Below are 22,498 nucleotides of genomic sequence, written 5' to 3' on the forward strand. Positions count from 1 at the left end.
CCTTAGGTTGCCTAGCCCTGAATAAGGCACTATAGAGATACTATGTAACTGCTACTTAGAATACAAGTGGAGAACCTTAAAAAATGTTGTGGTTTATTTCCTAACAGGGAAGAGATAGCTCAGTCAGCAGAGTGTGAGACTCTTAATACTAGGGTCATGGGTTCGAGCCCCACATTGGTCAAAAGGGGGGTTGGACTAGATGACCCTCGCCCCCCTTTCCAACTCTATAATTCTATGATTTTACATAGGGCTGTTCAAGGCCTGTAGTGGTAGTAAGGAAGATTCACCCAAGCACTTCATTGCTATGGGAGAGAAAGGGTAGTCTTTAACTCTAGCCCAGGTGTCAGCAACTTTTTAAGCAGGGGGCCGGTCCACTGTCCCTCAGACCTTGTGGGGGGCCGGACTATATTTTGAAAAAAATATGAATGAATTCCTATGCTCCACAAATAACCCAGAGATGCATTTGAAATAAAAGGACACATTCTACTCATGTAGAAACACCAGGCAGGCCCCACAAACAACCCAGAGATGCATTTTAAATAAAAGAACACATTCTACTCGTGTAAAAACATGCTGGTCCGCGGGCCGGATTGAGAAGGTGATTGGGCTGCATCCGGCCCCCGGGCCTTAGTTTGGGGACCCCTGCTCTAGCCCAAAATCTCCTCACTCCTCCAATTTGGAGGTGCTTGCTAAATTCTGACACATTTGGTTTTAGTGTTGCAAGGTTTCACCTGTCATCTTCTTAGCAATAACAGTATTTATAGAAAAATTGAACATTATCTCTTTTTCTTGTGCACACCCATCCTACCCTAGGTCCCTAATCCCAGGCTATTTATGGTACTATAAATTGTCAGGGCCAACAGGCCAATCCGCTCACTTTCATCCTCTAATCCCCAACTCCCCACCCCAACTGACACACACAACATTCTGTAGGAGAAACAGAGATCCTAGGATTTTTTATAATATTATATAATATAATAAGAATAAAAGGAAACAAAAACAAACCTCCATCTAGTCTTAAATTATAGAATTAAAAAAATGGTGTGTTTGTAAATTGTCTTGAGAACTGTTGTTCCAAAACATAATCTCAATTTGATTTTTAAGCTAGTACAGTGGTACCTTGGTTTCGAACACCTCCGTTTACGAACGCCACGGACCCGGAAGTGTTTACATCTGGGTTCCGTGGCGTCGGATGCGCAATGCGATTTGCGCAGCGTGTGCGTAGAAGCGCTCTATTGGCGCTTCGTGCACAAGCGTGCCTTCGGGGAGCGAATGCCTCCATTTACGAACGCCTCCGTGGAACGGATTGCGTTCGTAAACCGAGGTTCCACTGTACCTGGAAAAGTAAACTAAATAATAAAGTGATATCTTTAACACTTTTGACTATTCCAAGATTTGTGTGATTTTTTCCAGGTTTGTGGGCTCCCTCTTTTAAATTTACAAACTAAAGGGCAAGATTCATCTAATGAGCCCAGCCAGCATTTCAGCCTGCCAGACACAACAATCCTCTACTTCTCCTGCACTATATTCCGGGATTTTTCCCAACCACCCCAAAGCCAATTTCCACAGGGCTTCCGCCGGGGTGGGGGGTGGGGGCTTATTAGATGAATCCTGATCTTACCCTGAAAAATCCAATAAGTAAAAATAACCCATCATACACCTGAAGTAACAGAATGCGAGCATTTTTTAAAGGGGGCTCTTTGCCACATGCATGGAAAAGTTTTCAGTGGGTGGCCTGTAATTCACTCTTAATTTCTTCTTCACCAGAGTACAACAAGGCCAAGAAGTATCAATTTATTTGCATCTGCCTCAATTATTTTGACACCACTTATTCTTGTTTCTCTCTTCTCATCGCAGGTGCAATATGTATGGCTAATTAAGTGGTTATTTCAGTGAATATTCTCAGAAATTTATATTAGATTTTAAACACAAAAAATTAAACTGCAAGCTTACCTTGCAAGCTTACTACAGTGGTGCCTCGCTTAACGAATGCCCTGCTTAACGAAATTTCTGCTTAATGAAAGGATTTTTCGAGCGGAGCTTGCCTCGCTAGACGAATGCGTTTTATGAAAAATTCGTCTAGCGAATCGCGGTTTCCCATAGGAATGCATTGAAATTCAATTAATGCGTTCCTATGGGCAAAAAAAAAAGTCGAAAAAAATTCAGTGCATTCCTATGGGATTCGCTAGACGAATTTTTCGCTATAAGAAAAGACCCGTGGAACGAATTAAATTTGTCTAGCGAGGCACCACTGTATTTGCTATCTGAGCCCTAATGCAATAATGCAAAGCTACCCTTTACCTCAAAGCAATTGTTCTGACATTTCAAGAATGTTATTGTATATGAAATATTTATAGATAGATGAGTTAACTATTATCTAAGGAATGCATGTCCACCCCCTTAGCACACATCTTCTCTGCCTTAAAAAACAAACAAAGGCTCTCCAACCTCCATTTAACAATTATGCCTGTACAAAGATCACACTCCTGTTGCAGGGTAATGAGATCTGCCAACATAGCAACTTTCCCTTTTGCACTGCCACTGCAGTCTCTCCTCCTCCCATCTTCCAAACAAACTGACAGAATGCCTGCACAAGCACTATAGCTTGCAGGGCTCAATATTTTGTTTTACTAATTTGATTCTGGATTTCTATCAACAGTATAATTTTTATTATTTGTATTCTACTCTCAATTTTATGGTTTTCACTTTCTAACCCATTTAGATTTTTAACTATATATTAACACATCTGTAAGTTCATAAAATAAAAACACCATGCAGTATCCTTTACAGTTCTTATTCACAGTCACAACCACCATCCTCACAACATTCATTGCTCAACTGGAATTATAGATGTTTGTACCAGGTGTGAAGTGTGTTCATAATGAGATGACACTTGAAACCAGATGCCCGTAGGAGCTTGTAGAAGTTTAAATTACTGCAAAATTTTGAAACACAGGCACTTGCTGGAGATGTACGTGATAAAAGGAACACAGCACATCTAACTAACTCAACATAAATGTTTTTTTCTGCTAAGAATCTACACAAACTGGAAGTCACAACAGCCTAGATGAGTTATAACTTTCAGAAAAACTTCACTGTGCAGAAATATTGACTATGCAACAGTTAATGAACATTACTAAACTATAATGAAACTACAGAATGGTTGTCACATCCTTTGGTCACCAACATTTAAATTATATATATGCACAGGACAGTGCAATGCAACGCATTATGCACTGCTGCTGAAGTTTCTTGCACCAATTGCACCAGACGTAATGCATAAAAGTACACAATGCACATATATGATTTCCAGACGTGGACACAAGGGTGTTTAAGACACCTTTATTACTTTCCCACTCCAAATAGTCCAGTTTATGGCAGCAATAGTAACATGTTGTTGTGGTTTAAATTAGTTTAGCTTACCAGGATTTTATTACCAGTGGCTGCAATGCAGTATGGATTAGTTGAAAAGGAGCTCAGCTGTGAAACTATTAGACTAATTATAGTTGTGTTTTGCCTTGCTTTGAACTACTTTCTAGCTCTCTGTATCCCAAACGTCATTTAAGTTGTTCTAGTACTTGTTCTTGAGCTACCTCCAATCTGACCTTATGCGAACCCAGATTATACTGTGCCATTGCCTTGGTAATTGTCCTGTCATAGCTAGTTCTACAGTGAGCCAGCAGTTCCGGTTCTGTATGCTAGCATTCTTTGACCTTCAGACAGGCAACTGGATTTCATTACGTGTTATCTCAAAACACATGGAGTACTTTCCCCGATAAAAGTTTAGAATTCCTAGGTGTTGAAAGCATCTTGAGCGGTGAACTCATAGCAGCTCAAAGGTCAGGGCACACACCAGTACAATGTCATTATGCTGCAATGGGTCCAACCCTGCAGTAGAAAGTTTCTTTCCTAGGGATATGTTCAGCAGATGGGCCTCAGAAGTGCATTTCTTCCATACTCATGAAAGAAACCAGTTCCAATAGAGATAAGGATTAGAGCTTCAGAAACAGGTTTAGCTATAAATCTCAGGCTTACAGTGGAACTTCTTTCGCATTTAGGGAATACAGAAAGCAAGTTACCATAAATATTAGTAAATCACCTCACTGCCAAGCCCTGACAGATCTAAGGAGCTTATTATAGCTTACTTGCCTAGGTATCCATATAGTAGGATATATCTGGTATAAAAAAGGTAAAGGGGCCCCTGACCATCAGGTCCAGTCGCGTCAGACTCTGGGGTTGCGGCGCTCATCTCGCTCTATAGGCCGAGGGAGCCGGCGTTTGTCCGCAGATAGCTTCCGGGTCATGTGGCCAGCATGACAAAGCTGCTTCTGGCGAACCAGAGCAGCGCACGGAAACGCCGTTTACCTTCCCGCTGGAGCGGTCCCTATTTATTTACTTGCACTTTGATGTGCTTTCGAACTGCTAGGTGGGCAGGAGCTGGGACCGAGCAACGGAAGCTCACCCATATATATCTGGTATATTTATGCCTTAATAGAAAAAGAACAAATAATACAGCTGTGTAATTTAAGAAAGCTAACCTCTAGAGGAGATTTTTACCAAAGGCTACCAAGCAAGTCTCTATTGACAAACTAGTTAACAGAAGAATGTTCTCTCAGTCTTACACAGAGGGTGCTGAGCTTTTTATAATCTAATATGGTACTACCATCTAATGTGAAAATAGAACATACAATTTTTAAAACCAACCCATAATGCAAACTAAAAAGTGCTGGTAACACTAAGCCAGTGGCGGAGTGTGTCTCCACGCTGCTGGGGACGTGTGTGTGTGTGTACATGGGCGTGCCAAGGGGCAGAGCACAAACAGAGCCCACCGCTGCAACACCAGCTCCGAGCGGCAGCTCCTCTCCATGAGCATTGGTTCCTCTAATGTTGGGAGAGGAGCACCGGGCTGGGACACGCTGCGGGCATCTGTTTTGCGCACTCTCAAAAATCCATGCCCAGGGCCATAGCTCCTCTGGCACTCCCCCATGCTGCGCCACTGCACTAAGCACAGAACAGCCAACTGCAAATAGCAGAGAGCAAGGTCAAACAGTCCAGTTGCAACTACACACGTCAAGTAATTTAGCATTTGTTTCCTTGTTTCAGTCTCATACTATATCACTTGCATCACACGGGGCTACTGATGAATAGCTAACAAATTATTTGCACAGCATTGACAGAAAAAGGGCATCAAGCTGGTTCCCCACCTGAAGGCAGATGTGGTAGTGAAATATGTTTATATGAAACCATGAACACTGCCACACTTTAAAACTGCATGTCATGGATTATTTATACCAGTTCACTGATGTTCACTGTTAAATACACAAAGAGGGAATGAATGTTCATTGATGGTTCAGCATAATATAAATTTGCGGAAATGAAGTCAGATGCTTTCTCAAACATATCAATATTTAAGTACACTGAGACAACAGGCTAGCATGTGTGTTTTCTCTGGGTGATTATTTTTTTAAAATAACATTCTATGCTCACTGTCAGTTGCTCTCCACAGCATGGACAGAAAAAGGTATGTGATAGCAGATTCTGCATCAAATTCTAGAAACTATTTAATACCTTCCATTCCATTATTGACATGCATTAATTTCTACTGGGTATGTACTACATTATGATCAAAGTAATTTGCACTCTTCTGTATACAGTCAAACCTCGGTTTATGTCTACCTCTGTTTGCGACCACTTCGGCAAGCGACCACCGTGGACCCGGAAGTGTTTACATCCGGGTTCCGCGGCGTTGGATGCGCAGACGCGTTCTGCGCAGCTTCCGCATGTGCAGAAGTGCTCTATCGGTGCTTCGCGCACGCGCCGAAGCGTGCCTTCGGGGAGCGACCGCTTCAGCGAACGACCGCCTCTGCGGAACGGATTGCGGTCGCAAACCGAGGTACCACTATACATGTAGCTAGTCCAAAACATGAAGTCTTACTTAAAAGGGCCTGGAAGCAAGACATTCAGATAATGGATGTACTTGAACTTGCAGGAGAATAAATTAAGAGTCATGTGTAGCTTTATCTTAGCAGAAAACAATGAAGCCATAATTAAAGCTGTTTCTCAAATGTGATAAACAGCTAGCAATATGTCACTATTCATGCAGTATGACCAAGTTTAAAATAAAACAAAACACACACACACACGTTAAATCCATGGCTTAAAATGACTGACCCTTGAATGTGGTTGTTATTTACACTATAAACAAAACTGTTCCTATACAAAAGGAGACCTGTCTCAATTACTTCAAAAAGGAACATCAACAGCAGCTCAGCAATTCCTCGGTGGACATCCAAGAAGAGTTCATCCTTCTTTATATCCATGCCAAAGCCAAGATGAATCCTCAGGGGGAAGGCGGTCATAAACTTTCCAAATTCATTCCGATGTTGATTCTCTCAGTGCTATTCTTTGTCAGCCGAGCCATTTTAATTTTTGCACAACTGAAACTGACTGGATTCAGAAGGTTCCCAGGGTCTTCTTCAAGTTGTCAAGTTGACGCTCACTCTGACAAAATGCACTTACCTGAAGACATGAGAACCAAAGTGTGGAAGAATAGGCTTTATTCTAGGGAGGCTGCTCCTTACCTTATGTACACTTTTGGGATTTTCCAACCAAGCATAGTACATTTCCTCCACATAGTTTGAACTAGTCCCACTCAAAAATGGCTCAGCAGCAACAGGTGCACTGTAGCACCTGATTTGTTGAAACGTCCTTGGCGCTGCTGGCTTGTTCTGAGAAATTGTCTTAACAGTCTGTGAGGCTGTCAGAGGCCTCAGTTTAGTAGCACAAGTCCTTAAGTGAAACATTTTTGTTATGAAGCAGACGGGCTCCTGTTGGGAAAGAAGAAATAATGATTCAGTCATAAAATTTAAAAAAAAACACAGGTTGAAAAGATAATCATTCATCTGATTAATCAAGTTTATCTGTTGCAATATCTATACTAAAGTTCCACAGCAAAGTTAATATCTTGATGTTCACTTAGCGCAGCAGTAGCAAAGTAGGACAAGCTAAAACTTGCTGCTGGAGAAAAGGAATGAAAGGTACAATCCCTTGCACAGTTTAGTACACTGTTTTAAGGTGCTTTAGTCTTTGTTGTATTGTAATCAGTGACACAGGAACACTTTAGACAATTTAAATTCCAGATAAAGGGATAAATTGATGAAATAGACCAACAATACTACTCAGTGATAAAGCCAATAAGTCAAGCATTATCATAGCAAATGACCGTGAGAAAGACAACTTCTAAAATAAACTTTGGAAGATATAGAATCTACTCAGGCAGAAAAGAAGCCCTGCAGGATCAGATCAAGAAACTATTTAGTTCAGCATGTTACTTCCAACACTGGCCCACCTTGTGCTTCCCAGAGAATAAGCTGCTGCGTTATACTAGATCAGATGTATTGATCTCACTAGTTCAATCCTGTCTAGTCTCATTGACATCAGCTTTCCGAGATTTGGGGCAGAACTCTTTCACAGCCCTGCCATTGCTTAACTGAAGATGCTAGGCACTGAAATTTGCATGTGTATCACAGTTACTGGCATTTAGTTTCCACAGCCTGCAGTTCTCTCCTGTCCCAACATTTTCCACACAGTGTTAGAAACTGAGATATAAAAGCTAGGAGCAAAATGGCAACTTAAACCTAGGTTATGGGATCAACAGCAGAATGTCTAGGTGCGCTTTTTTATAACATGAACTGCAGCTAAAATTCATGTTCATTTTTCACATGGTCTAGTCTTTCTCCTCCCCACCCCCCTAATATTCTTAAGAGGTTCTCTTCTCCAGTCTCCAGAGAGTAGCTGGAAGTGGGGAGGCAGAAAAGGTCCTTCTTTTCTTCCACTCTGAAGTTTTAATCTGAAATGTTCTACGCAGTACTGCACCCGGAGCTCAGAAACTGCTCATGCTAATTGGCCTAGAACAGTGGGAGTTTTGAATACTGTTTCTACATTATTAGCCCAAGTTTTTCCTGCAAAGGCACTATGGATGTAGTTATTGTAAAAACACCATACTACTCCTCAGAATGCATTCCACAGTTCTCTGCTTACATCAGCAAGGTCATCACAATGTCAAACTTTGGAAGATCCAATCACTAGGAGAACAGGAAACCAAGTGCAGTAGAATGCTATTTGAATCAAATAATGCTGATCAATGAGGAGGAGCAGAGTTGCCGATAATATGTTTAGCTAATTACTACCGTACTTTAAAATCTTCACTATTCTGACAAGACCTGCATTTTGAACAGCTTTGTTTTCTAAAAGGTGGAAAGTAACAAAGCAATCTATGCTGGACATAGATCAGTTTTGAAGATTTGCTCCTTAAGAATAGCTCTCTGACAGTCTAAAAGTAGATTATTACTAATGGCATCTACAACACTGTATTCATGTAACATCTTTAGGGTACAAAACAATTTAATTAATGTAGTAATGAAAACTAGCTATTTTATTCAGTAACCCTGATTGAACAGGAAACAAAAAAGGAAACATTTTATGAAGATAACTATAGTATAGATTCCCTGCTACTATAAGATTTACAAGAAAGAGGTTCAGTTACATAAATTCTTATTGGAGGTATTATTCCATTCCCAGTTATCAAACACAAGTTTTATTAGCATAGTGTTCTCCTCTTCCTTTAAAGCCAATTGTGGCTGTATAATTCACCCAAAGTAATTATATTAACAAATCATTGCTTAGTTTAGACAAACTGTACAGCTAGGATCTCAGTCTGTGACAGTGGAATCTTAGGAAAGGGGTTTGAGGATTGGGTTAAATTTTAGGACTAAACGATTGAGGGTGGTGCTTGTGCAAAGAAGTGGAAGAAACTGCATGGATAAAGAAATGAAGGACTCCCAGAGCACTTTCTTCTGAGTAAGAATGTGTGGCTTCCTTTTGATATTGGTTGAATAACACCAACAGCAAGTGGCACAATTTCATCCAGTATACTATTTATTCAATAAAATTTATATACTGCTTGATTGTAAAGCAACAGCAGCAACCTCAAAGTAGTTTTAGAACAATGATACTTGGTCACTTTACACAGTGCTGGAACAAGATGTGTCAGCAGTGCATGACAAGAACAAGTTCTTTTTATAGAGCGAGGAAGGGCAGCACAAAGTCAAAGAGCTAAAACTTTTCAGCAGCATAAGATATGCTAACAAGTTGCATAAAGTCAATTCAGCCATCCAGCGGTTCAATAAACTTGATCATTCTGTCCTTCTTATTCAAGTAAATAGTTTCCATATACAAGACTTCTGCAACTTTCAGAGTTGTATGCATTAATTAGGGTAGAAGACCACTAGTAATGACTTCCTGATTTGAAGATGTTTCTGTTCTTTCTAGTTACGGTACATTTATGGTATTCAAATGTGTCATGGTAGATAGAATTTTTTTTAAATTTTAAGTGGATCAACTTTAAAGAACTTACATTTACAGTTGATGACCATTTCACGTGGGGTTTCCATTCCCACCCCCTTCCCCCCAGTGGAGCACACAGAAGTGCAGCAGACTTTTTGTGAAGTGTTCAGTGACATTTTCAGGTCACTTCCGGGTTTGGCACCGATCATGCATCTTTTGAACACACATCAATCAGTTCTTGCCTATATCTCATAAATTGAATCAATGGTTATCTAAGTAGAAAAATTTGAGCTAATGTCCCCGATTTTTAAGTGCTGCAGAAATATTAGTACTTTTTAAAAAACAAAACAAGACAAAAAACAAAAAACCTTGCTTTTCTATGAAAAAGAAAGCACTTAAAACCCCTTGCCATTACAGAACTAGGTTTATGATTCTTTGGGTCCTATTATAAGTACATGACCTATTTGGTGCCCTTAAACATATAAAGCTAAATAAATAATTATTTTGCTCAGTTGCTCCTTGTTTAAGTGCATAACACACATGAGCTATATGATAAAAGGTTTTTTTTTGAAGTATTCAGTTTTTTGTTCTTGCACGCCACTTAGCAAGCATACGTATTCTGAGAATTATGACTTACAAAACTGAAGCCTTTGTTTTTAAAGAGGGTGTGTGTACTTACAAACAAAATAATAATTTAAATTCATGATTTAAACCCTTATTTCCACAATTTGGTAATAACTGAGCTGCGCTTTTCCTGGCTAAGCTATTTAGAATGATGAAATTCATCTAAGCCAGGAACAGCTAACTTATTTTGTGTGCTCTTGAATAACATCAGTGTTTTCCCGCCTTTCAATTTGGCTTCAACTGTCCAGCACAAGCTGAAAAACACTTGGGCACCCATCTCTCTTTGTCTTCACAAAGGCCTCTAGGACAATTTCTAATTTCCTTATATGTTGATATGGGTGACCTTATGAAGAGCCCCCCTCCACCTACCACAGTTTTTGTGAAGTTGGCTGGAGAAACATCTCAACCCAGAGCAAAGTAGCCCCAAAGGTGGGGGGATCTTCATGTGGATATTTAGCCAGGAATATACTTTTCTTCCATATGATGGCTGAAAAAAATCAATCTAGTCCCCCCCCAAAAAAAAGAAGCCTGAAGATTGTAATGTATGTAATAGTTATACTGACCTTTTAAAACTATATTCTTACAGCTTCTAGAAGCCATCAATGAGAGTTACCTGGGAATATTTGAGTAAACAACCAACCACTAAACAAGCCAAACTTCGTTTAGTGTTTGGTAGTTTAAGTAAAATAACAGCCACTGGTTTAGCAAGGGGTTGGTGCTATGATATATTATTTAGCATATTTATTCTAAAGATGGTGTTGAAGTATCAACAATGTGCCAATGAGCCAACAAAGGAGTGGCAGCCTACCTTTTAAAAACAAACAAACTGTACAAGTTCAGTGAGTTGCCATCTCTTGTATGGTCAATTCACAGATGATAAGAGAATCAAAAAGGCTAGTACAGTGGTGCCTCGCTAGACGAATTTAATTCGTTCCACGGGTCTTTTCTTGTAACGAAAAAATTCGTCTAGCGAGTCCCATAGGAATGCATTGAATTTTTTTCACATCGTTTTTTGCCCATAGGAACGCATTAATTGAATTTCAATGCATTCCTATGGGAAACCGCGATTCGCTAGACGAATTTTCATTCGTCTAGCGAGGCAACCTCCGCTCGAAAAATCCTTTCGTTAAGCGGAAATTTCGTTAAGCAGGGCATTCGTTAAGTGAGGCACCACTGTATACCTCCACACTTTAAATGGTAAAGGTAACTACTGTGAACTGCAGATTCCTGCAGCAAATATAAAGAACACACAGTACATGGTCCTGAGACCCCTCAAATAGGCAGATGTTTCCCAATGGATGTACACAGGTGTTTGAGGACACATTATTTCAATGTTTGCTGCAAGAAACACTAGTGTATGTACAGCAATTATGCTTGGCATGTAAATGTACTCTTACAGAAAGAGAATCTGGTGCATCAGTTATTTCACTCACTTAGGTTTTAGTACCCAAGTCATTGCTCTAGTCCTCACTGATGTCCAGCAGGACATGTCTCATATATAGATTATGGTGAATTATTTGTGATTACCACAAATTATGGTGAAATAATAATGCTCTCCTGCTATTATATCTCCCATTATATCTGTTTTATATCAAATTCTGTGTCCATGCAGAAATGTATTTGTTGGGATTTCTTTCAAAGCTCTGCATTTGAACAAAGAAGTTGCAAGTTCCTCTTACTGAAATGTGTTAACTTAAAAAGTTATAAATTTCATGGAGACTGGCTGCAGGAACAAATGCAACCCTCTACTCAGAGTGAAACTTTTCAGAAAACTCCTTCCTTCCACAGATCTGCTTTTGAGCGAAGATGAGGGCTCAGCTTTTCTTCACCCCTGAAATGAGGGGGGGAGGAATTTACAACTCCTTGTAGGATTATTATATGATAACCACCTTAACCACTAATCTAGTGTAATGTACTAGCTGGACGTATTCCTGAGAGGCCTGAATGTTTTTAAAATGTGATGTAACCAGAAGCAGATATGTGTTAATGGCAGAGGCCTTGGTATATTTACCAAATTACCAACAACAGGCTTTTGTTATGAGAGCAGGAAAAAATACTTCAGCCCAAAGATGAAAGTACAGTTTGTATGAGGGAGAAATCCCTAGTTTTGACTATCTAAGAACTAACTGAAAACTGTCACAGAACTGACAGAAAAGTTTACAGCAGAGCCTTAAAAAAAGCCCCGAATTCAAGATCACGTTGTACATTGTTTACAATGCTTAATGAACCATCTATTAATCAACCGAATCAGGATGGAAAATGCCAGGTCAACAGATTTCTTCTGACATAGATTTTACATATAGAACAAACTCTATTAAAATTTTGACCACAGATGCAGAAGGTAGCTGACTCCTCAGATTGAGTTATTTTTGAATGTTAAAAGAAGGCCCTCATTTCATGATAGCAACAGCTAAAACAACAGGACATTTCTCCATGAGGCGTTTTGACAATAATTTCCCTGTCCTTGCACCCTACTGAAATTAAAATATGTGTAACTGATGCACAAATTGTTGCCTCTTTACTTTCTCCTCCACCTTTCTTCCATCTTAATTTAAATTGTAAACTTCTGAGGGATCCTTCTTGCTGTTAACACCATGAAGTATGATGGCTTGATAAGTAAAAATATCATCATCTCAGTTGTTTCTTCTTTAACCTTTCCAGCATTTCTCATCTCATCTCCTCCTGTGCTTCTGGATATCTCTGGGTACTGGGCCCCTCTAGGCTCAGAGGAAGAAGTCAAATGCAGGGTTCCCAGAAGTATAGTGGCTTGTGAGCATGAAACTGGGGAGAGCCAGTTCAAATCTGTACTTAGGTATTAAACTTATTAGGCAAAAAGCATAACAGTTGAAAAGGAAAAATAATAATCAATGACTACCTATTCACTTCCAAGCCCCATTTAAAAGGTTGGTGCTCACTTTTAAAACCAAGCACTTCATGCCTGCTTCCATACCAGCCTGCCTGCCTTCACGATAAGGTAATTTGCCAATGACCTTCTCCAAATGCCACCTCCAACAAAGGCTAGTTACAACAAGATAGAGGCCTTTTTGATAGTTGGCACCCCAGCTACAGAATGGACCAGAGGATGGATCTGCTGGGGGGGGGGGACTATACAGTATTACCATGTTCATTACCCTTGCCTAACCATGCCACAAATCACATTTCAGGAGGCGGTTTGGGGATGGGGTGGGGTTGGTGACTGAACAAGTCTACAACCCTGTGCACGCCGACCTGGAAACAGGTCGTACAGCGAGAACACAGTGGGACTAAAGCAGGCATCTATAGGACTGCGCTGAGAAAAAAGAAAACCCTTAGTAGTCCAAAGTACCTTTTTTTTTCTTTTTTTTTCAAGAAAATCCTTTTTTCAAAGGGTAGCTTTCAAAACAAAACAATAAGGATTGAAGCACCAACCCCCCCCCCGGTCGTTGTTTCCCACCCCCGCCCCCAACCACTCATGCAGACGTAATAGCCCTTGGCTTCATTGTCTGGGGTTTTAAGAGGGCTGTAAGGCCAGAGGCAAGGCAGCCAGGCACCCCCCATATCCTCTCCACGCCCTCTAACCAGCGCGCCCGGCTAACACAGGAAACGACGCAAGTTGGGAGAAGCCGGCAGGCGCCCGAGCCTCCCTCTCTTTCTCGCAGCCGCCCAGCGAGAACTCAGGGGAGTCCCGGCTTGGCGCGCGCTCCACCTCCCACGTGGGCTTGAGCGAGTGGGGGGGGGGAGAGGGGGCGCTCGCGCTCTTCCCGTCACCCCTTTCTCTCTCCCCCCCTCCCGCCCACGCGACCACGGTCGGTCACCCCATCCCGAACAGCGTCGCGCCAAGGACACTTCGCTCCCCGCTCCAAAGGCCAGGAAAGGCGCCGGCGGCCCTCACTTAGCCTCCCCGCCCCCAACTCCCCGCAAACCAAGGCCGCACCGCCTCGGGCCCGCCGGAGCCCCCGCCATCGACACTCGCCCCTCTCAGGCCGTTACCTGCCAGCGCCTCGACGTTCTTCCCCCGCCTCACGGCTCTGAGCTGCGCTTGACAGCGCCAGTCGCTGGCCCCACCCCTGTCGTCCGCGCGCGTCACCCGGGCTGCGTCACCGCGCAACGCCGGTCGGTCCGACCTCTGAGAGACGAAACGTGTAGAGCGGCACCTAAGTGCTGAGTTTCTGAGCCCGTCACTCCTGTAACTCTCCAGGTTAAGATCACCAGCCCCGGACAACTGGCCAAGGGATGGGGCTGATTTGGGGGAGGTAGGGGTACTAGGAACAGTATCTTGACGCCCTAAATTCCCTGCCCCTGGCCTGGTTTCGGATTTTATGCACGGCATTGTATTTGTGTAAGCTGTCCTATGACCCGCAAAGGGTGGGATCCGATTAATTAATTAATTAAAACTACTCACTATTTTACTAATAATTAAATTAATTAACCACTATTTTTATTATTGTTATTGTTATTAGTACTGCATCCAGTGGAGTTTACTCCCAGAACGTGTAGTTAATTACTTAATTAGTTACTTAATTACTTAATTAGTGCTGCAATCCTAACTACACTTCCTGGGAATCTGGATTCAGTATTTTTATGATTATTTGTGCTGGTCGAGAACCGTAACAATAAATTAACGAACTAACTAACTTTATGATTATTTAAATCTTTATTCGTTCCTCTCCTCTTAGAAGTGACCACGTAAAGCCGCTTTATAGAAGCACTAAAACCAAGTATCGCAAGCAACCCAAGAAAGAACCTAAAAGCACTCGTAATAATACATTTCTCAACGGATTTCTAAGGGTAGCGCTTCAATTCGGCCCAGGAGATTTAAAGCATGGATTCCAATGACAGCCCGGAAATGCCATGGATAAGTCTACAATTTTTTCATCTCCGTGGAGCTAACCTGCTCCTTCCGATTGATCACATGAGGGAAAAATAAAAGCCCCTCCTTCCTTTCTCTTCTCCCCGCCTTATCCGCAGTTGTAGAGGTAGAAACAACTTTGAGGGATTGCTGAACCCTCATTTACGTTATTGCAGCGCGCTCAGGTCTAACACCTGCTGTGTTAAATGGTGCTGACTGGAGATCTTTCTTGGAATCAGCCCCTACTGCAGGACCTGCATCGTGTCGAGCGGGATACTTGGCTGCTGCAAAACGCAGCGGTTATAATGTTGATGGGAAACAAATTACTGTACAGTATTGCCAACACACGACTCTGATGCTTAAAAGTTTGCAATGGCTGCCCATATGCTACCCGGGAAGGTCCTAATTTATAATGCCAAATTCCTGCAACCACCAAGGACTTTCTAGTATCGCCTTAAAGACCCACAGCGTCCACACATAAAGATTGCTTTCAGGAAAATGTTCATATATTGTTTTATCACACTACATTTGCATGCCACTTTTCCTCCAGAGAGTTCAAGGGGAGCATTGCACAGCGTCTCATGTTGTTTTCACGACAACCTTGCGAGTTAGGCTGGGCTGAGAGGTAGCGACCGCTCAAAGTCACTCAATTCCGTGGCAGCCAGGCCGGGTTTTTCGAATCAGGACCAGAAGGCTATAGGGCTGCAGCTTTGCAGTTCAATGCCATACACGTCTCCTAAGGAGTAAGTAAGCCTAAGGAATAGCTGTGACCTGGCCGCCGCTCTGCTAGCCAAGACTGCAAAAAGAGCCCCGACGTCTGGGCTGTGCATAAAAGAATCGTCGGCCTAGGTCGCGCCCCCCGCGTCTTGGCCCGCCCACTCCGCAAAAGTGACGCGCCCGCCCAGGCTGCTCACCTTGTCCTGCCCGCCGCGTCCTCACGTGACTTTATCCCGCGTGAGCGCCGACTCCAGTTACAGCGTCGTGTTGGCACGCGGCGGACTTGCAAAGGGGAGCGGCCGCTGCTGCAACAACTGGTTTCGTGGGCAAACAGAACTCCCCGCCTTGACAGCAACCTGCCTGGCCTTGTTTGCTCCGAGTCCCGGGCAAGGCAGCCTCGCCCCATCGTCCCAAAGCGACTTTCGACCTTTCCCTCCCTCTGGCGGTCAAAAAGATCAGACACGATATAGCAGTGAACTGTACGGGATACGCAGAGATATAAATAGAGACTATTATTTATGGCGCAGCAGCATAATCCCATTTCGTGGATTTGTTTTTGATTCAGATTTGTCATGGCCAATGGCTAGTACAAAAAAGTTATTTGGATTGGAATGGCTAGCTGTCTTATTTTGGCAAGAGCCACAATCATTTCTTTTTTTAATTTTTTTTTAAAAAAATACTGGAATTTTATTTACAACATAACACAACCCCCCCCACCCCCAATACACAAACCCACTCTCATTAAACGTGAACATAACATACAACAATACAAACAACCAAATAAAAGACTTCCTTTATCCTGTATCTGGCCTTATTTACTTCTTATAAACTGTTTCCTTTATGAATAATAAAAATATTTTTTTAAAAAAATTTGGTCACAATTTTTTATTCCTTTCCATTTATAAAAAAGTTAAGTTCCAGCAAAACCCAGTGTTCCATCAGCTGAGCAGCGTCAAATTTGTTGGCGAATACACACGATTTGGTCCCACAAATACAGTCCATTACATGCTTTGTAACAAACTCTGCTGTCTAGAGGTTCTACGGTACTGAGCTTAATGGGACTTACTCCCAGGGTAGTGAATTTGGGGTTATGTCTTGATCTTCAGATGTTGTTGGGCTGCAACTCCCCAAATACCTGCCAATTGGCTGCGCTGATGGGGCTGATGGGAATTGGAATTCTAACCATGTTTGGAGGACAAACCTGTTCCCCGTCTCCCAAATGCAGAACTGTATCCCAAAACAGTGAGTGATGATAATGGGAGTGAGGATGTAGATTCACTTGAGGGAGGGGACCCCATGGAAGGGGTCTCTAGCCCAAGGACCTCCAAAACCTGGAACTGAGCCTGGTACATAGCCACCAAGTTTACTGGATGGGTTCTGGCAAATGACTCTATTTCAGGAACCAGTTTAATAAGTACCATGGCCTGTTAAAAATGCACCGCTTCCCTTCCCACACGTCTGCACCAGAAGCAGGTCAACGTGGACACATTACGCTCAAGAACTTTGTTGTCACGTATCCTGGGCAAGGTCCATGTGAACAAGCTGGAGCCATTGTTTATTTGCTCTGGAGCAAAGTTCATGTGAGCAGAGCTTTCCTCATGGAACACTGACGCCCTCGGTTCATTTAAATCAGGCATGCCCAAAATCCGTTCTGGGGGCTTAATCCGGCCCCTGTGGCAGTCTATCTCCTGGGGTAAAATCATTAAAAAACCCTCAACAACTTAAATCCTAAAAAAGGTCAACAACTATGGTTGGCCCTCATGCATGTTCACTTTGATATAGGCAAAAATCTGCCTTTATTCCCTTATTGGGTTCTCCATCGGTTGGAGAATATAACAGAGGCCAACCAGAGAAGTTTGAGAAGCAAAGCCTTTATTTTCGCTGTTGCAACAGGGTCCTTCCCCTCACGCAGGAGAACAAGGAAGGAACCCCAAACAAAGGTGTCCTGCCCTTAAAAAGAAATTTGAAATTGGTTTCAGCCCACCCCCCAGAAGCATCATCCATATGTCACAGAAGGGGTGTAGCCCAAGACCCCCCTCCCTAGATTCATCATAGGTACATCATGAAAGGGGAGGTCTGGTGGCAGTAATCTGAGCATCCTGGACCCTGACCCCTGCCCCCAAAACCTAATCAACAAAAGAGAGAGATATTTACATTTCCCTGTTTCCCAGCCAAGTTAATCACACCCTTTTGTCTGGCACCCAGGTATCAGGATGCCAGGGATTATCACTTTAATTCCTGAGACAATGAGAAGGTTCCCCCCACCCCCCTTCTTCCTTGCAGAGGAACACCTGGTCAGAGAGAGAGAGAGAGTCAAAATGGTGTCAGTCAGGTCTGTCTTCCTGTGCTGCTTCAGACATGTTTCTGTACATTCATGTACATGTTTTATGAACAATTATTATATATATATATATGACCTTAAAATTCTTATAACAACTTCATCAAATCCGGCCCCCTTTGAAAAAAAGTTTGGGCACTCCTGATTTAAATGAATAAGAAATGGATTTCAGCTCTCTTGTGTACAATCCGTGGGTCTTTCAGGGCAGAACTTTGTGGCCAAAGTCTGGAGCTCCACTAAGCAGAATGGACAGAAGCAGGTGGCGCTGCGGTCTAAACCACCGAGCCTAGGGCTTGCCAATCGGGAGGTCAGCGGTTGGAATCCATACAACAGGGGTGAGCTCTCTTTCCTTTGTCCCAGCTCCTGCCAATCTAGCTATTTGAAAGCACACCCACACAAGTATATAAATAGGTACTGCTGTAACGGAAAGGTAAACGGCATTTCCGTGTGCTCTGGCACTCATCATGGTGTCCTGTTGCGCCAGAAGCAGTTTAGTCATGCTAGCCACATGACCCATAAAAGTTGTCTGCGGACAAACGCCAGCTCCCTTGGCATGAAAGCGAGATGAGCGCTGCAATTCCACAGTTGCCTTTGACTGGATTTAACTGTCTAGGGGTCCTTTACCTTTACCATAACATTGTGAAGTATATAAAACTAGTGGTTTTCAGCCCGTTTAATAACGGGCGCTAGAACATCCTGGGGTGCAGCGCTTCTCCGAACCCTGGGACCTGTCCTTGCTGTTGGCGGCAGGGGGACAGGAACGGAGGAGGAGAAACGCTGCTTTCTCCTCCTCCGTTCCTCTCCCGCAGCCGCCGACAGGAAGCAGACATCCCAGGGTTAGGAGAAGCGCTTGCGCAGCGCTTCTCCGAACCCTGGGACCCGTCCTTGCTGTCGGCGGCAGGGGGACAGGAACGGAGGAGGAGAAAGCGCTGCCTTCTCCTCCTCCGTTCCTCTCCCTCAGCCGCCGACAGGAAGCAGACATCCCAGGGTTAGGAGAAGCGCTTGCGCAGCGCTTCTCCGAACCCTGGGACCCGTCCTTGCTGTCGGCGGCAGGGGGACAGGAACCGAGGAGGAGAAAGCGCTGCTTTCTCCTCCTTCCTTCCTCTCCCCCAGCCGCCGACAGGAAGGACGCGCACACTCTTCCCCCCCTGCCTCCTCCAACCGCCGCTCCTCTCACGGGCCAGGGAGGGTTGTGAGGAGGCCTTCGCCGGCCTCCACCCTCGCTTCCCTGACGTGCCCTGCAGTGAGGCGGTGTCCGGCGGGAGCGGCGGTTGGAGGAGGCAGAGGGGGGGGGGAGAGTGCGCGCGCGCAGTCTCTGCTGTCCAATCCCTGTATCCCTAGCGCACATGCGCAGTGACCCAGGGACACACGGGACAGCTTGGACGCAGGGACAACTTGGACATTATTATATAGGATAGCGCACCTTATCATCTAAGCCTACCTCCACCCCCATTAAGTGAGAGTCTACGGCTGTGTGCACACTATACCTTTAAAGCACATTCGAAGCACATTCTTTGAGGGAAACAATTTGTTTTGGATGTGATTTGGGTACACAATCCAAAATTACTGACTTGCACCACTATGTACAAAAATGTACTGTGCTGTTTACCAATCAGCCACAGATCAGTAACCATTTCAAGGGCCATGTTAATTTGCTGTAGCAAAAACAAGAACATGTCTTGTGGCACCTTAGCGACTAAGGCTAGGTACATGCTATGCCTTTAAGCCACATTTGAAACACATTCTTTCCATTGGCGCCTCCCTGACACTGCTGTTATTGCTGCTTACCTGGATGAGGCAGCGAGAAAGAGCTTCCTGGGGCAACCAGATTCATGGGGACCCTGCTGATGCTTTTGTGTCACTCTGAGCTCCCTGCTTCCACCCTGTCTGGATAAGCAGGTGGTGCCATGGTTATCAGGAGTACTGTTCTGTGGCTCCATTTCAACACCACACCCTGCTACTGCAACAGCAATAAACCAGTGATAACTCAGTCATATTACAATTGAACATCTTTGTTGTCGTTTAGTCGTGTCCGACTCTTCGTGACCCCATGGATCATAGCACTCCTGTCTTAATAAGGAGAACATCTTAATAAGTTGCAATTCAGCAGTGTCACGCTGGAGTTTCCCTTCAAGATCCCTTTCTAAATCACAATTTACCCAGACGTTCTGTTCTATTTATCCAATTTTGAACAGAGACAATGGTTTCTCATCCCACTACCAATGTTTATTTATGTAGCCTTGCTAAGATGATTGTGCTATAATTATTATAATTATAATTATAATTTATTTATACCCTGCCCATCCGGCTGGGTTTCCCCAGCCACTCTGGGTGGCTTCCAAAAAAAATATTAAAATACAATGGTCTGTTAAACATTAAAAACTTCCCTAAACAGGGCTGCCTTCAGATGTCTTCTAAAAGTCTGGCAGATGTTTTTCTCTTTGACATCTGGTGGGAGGGCATTCCACAGGGTGGATGCCACTACTGAGAAGGCCCTCTGCTTGGTTCCCTGTAACTTGGCTTCTCGCAGTGAGGGAACCGCCTGAAGGCCCCTGATGCTGGACCTCAGTGTCTGGGCAGAACGATGGGGGTGGAGACGCTCCTTCAGGTATACTGGGCCGAGGCCGTTTAGGGCTTTAAACTTACTGCTGCTGTGGAGGGTCCTTGTGCTTATTTTGCATTTATATTTTAAGCAGGAGCTGTTCCTTGTCTGCTCAGTTGGTGGGGCTCCTAGAGGCATCTGGCTGGTCACTGTTGGAGATGCAATGATGCACTAGATCAGGAATGGGAAACTGTGGTTCCCAGATGTTGGACTCCAACTCCCATCATCCCTGACTGCTGATCATACTGGCTGGGGCTAAAGCGAGTCGGTCCAACAACATCTGGAGGGCCTTCATACCAGATCTCCCCCTAGTTTGTTTGGGATTGAACAAAGGATGGCACAAGCAAAAAGGGGGTGGGTGGGGAGGGGGGTTATTGGTTTGTTTTTATTATTGTTTGTATTATGTATTTTGTGTTTTATACCTAGTATTTTTATGTTCTGAACTGCCCTGAAATCTGTGGATGAAGGGCAGTGTAGAAACTGATGCTAATAATAATAATAATAATACTGTAGCTCTGGTGTTTTGCCGCAAATACTTACCCAGATGCCATCACCGCACAAGGGTGAGTATTGAACTCTCAATTCTTTCCCACCACCTTGTGAAAATTTTGTCTTTTGAACAGCTTTGTTCCACTAGAGGGAGTCTGAGGACAAGCAGCTCACAAATAACGATGGTTTGACACTTGCTCTGAGGACTAGGCAAATTTTCATTTGAACGCTGCGTAATCTCTGAGGTTCTGTAAAGTCCTGCTCTGATACTGGTACGATGAGGAGCCCCTGACCTTGGTGCAACATGAATTCCTACATACAGGATAAAAGCAACATGCAAGCTTCAATTCACTGCCATCTGTTATAACGAGCCACCCACAGCTTCTTCATCCTTCTCCAGCTGAAAATATAACTCCTTGAATGAGTTTCTAACACCGCGGTAGCCAATGTAGGCCATCCCAATGATGTCCCAATGATGGGACAACAACTCCCATCATTTCTGCTTGTTGACTATGCTGGTGAATAGAATTCGACGGGGTTGGACTAGATGACACCTGGGGTCCCTTCCAGCTCTACAGCTCTATAATTGAAGTCCAGCAACATCTGAAGGAAACCACATTGACTACTCCTGTTCTGGTACTACAATGCTATGATCAGTGAGGCTTCCTAGTTAAGGGTGATTGGGATTGCCGGCTTAAATACAGTGGTACCTCGGGTTACAGATGCTTCAGGTTACAGACGCTTCAGGTTACAGACTCTGCTAAGCCAGAAATAGTACCTCGGGTTAAAAATGAGAACAGGGTGAGAACAGAAATCGCGTGGCAGCGATGTGGCAGCATCGGGAGGCCCCATTAGCTAAAGTGGTGCTTCAGGTTAAGAACAGTTTCAGGTTAAGAATGGACCTCCGGGACGAATTAAGTTCTTAACCTGAGGTACCACTGTACTTTGTTCTCCTGGCTAGATCCTTAGGTATCTTCTGAATATACTGCAACCCCAGTCCATAGTTTCTGGTTACCTGAACACAATCTCATTTTGTCAATGCTTGGATTCCATCATGAGCTCCCCTCCCTCTTTGAAATATGAGGCATGAGCCACAGATTTTTGACATATGGAAGCGTGGGCCACAGAAAGTAGTTGTGCTTCTTCTGGGATGCTCCAACATCCTTTTAGGATATTTGCAAGACTTTTGGGGATAAAAGCTTCTGGAGAACCTCACAGATAACACTGAGGACAATCCCTAAGGCAGAAGGCAGTGAACGATCCCAGAACATCGCCACATCTGGTATAGTTGTGAGGCTGAAATCATTTATCATCCAAGTACTGTATGCCTGTTACGTTTTGGCAAAGTTTCCTTCTTCCGTCCCTCATTTAGCTGAATCATTATGGGATGGGCCACTTACCTATCACCAATCTCTGCTGCGAGTAGAGTCATGCAAGAGTCATGCAAGTACATCCAGGAAGACATCCTTAGCAATGAGAAGTGGAATCCCCCCTCAGTGGCATCTTATGCAGTCTGGGAAGACTCTTAATTAAACAGCAGGTATAGCTAGTCATT

At 43.6% G+C, this 22,498-nt stretch overlaps 1 protein-coding gene across 4 annotated transcripts in view; it reads right to left on the reverse strand.

The window, feature by feature from the left end:
- The window catches only part of OGDH (oxoglutarate dehydrogenase), a 61,470-nt gene extending 47,425 nt beyond the window's left edge, over nt 1-14,045 (reverse strand). For all 4 annotated transcript variants that reach the window (XM_035140242.2, XM_035140238.2, XM_035140243.2 and 1 more), the window contains exons 1-2: nt 13,939-14,045; nt 6,582-6,827 (exon numbers count right to left, since the gene is read on the reverse strand). In XM_035140242.2, the coding sequence (XP_034996133.1) occupies nt 6,582-6,803 (222 nt within the window). In that variant the 5' untranslated portion in view covers nt 6,804-6,827; nt 13,939-14,045. The remainder of the gene's footprint in view (nt 1-6,581; nt 6,828-13,938) is intronic.
- Nucleotides 14,046-22,498: the final 8,453 nt, after the last annotated feature.

The sequence above is a fragment of the Zootoca vivipara genome, chromosome 15 (assembly GCF_963506605.1).
Source record: "Zootoca vivipara chromosome 15, rZooViv1.1, whole genome shotgun sequence".
Classification (NCBI taxonomy): domain Eukaryota; kingdom Metazoa; phylum Chordata; class Lepidosauria; order Squamata; family Lacertidae; genus Zootoca; species Zootoca vivipara.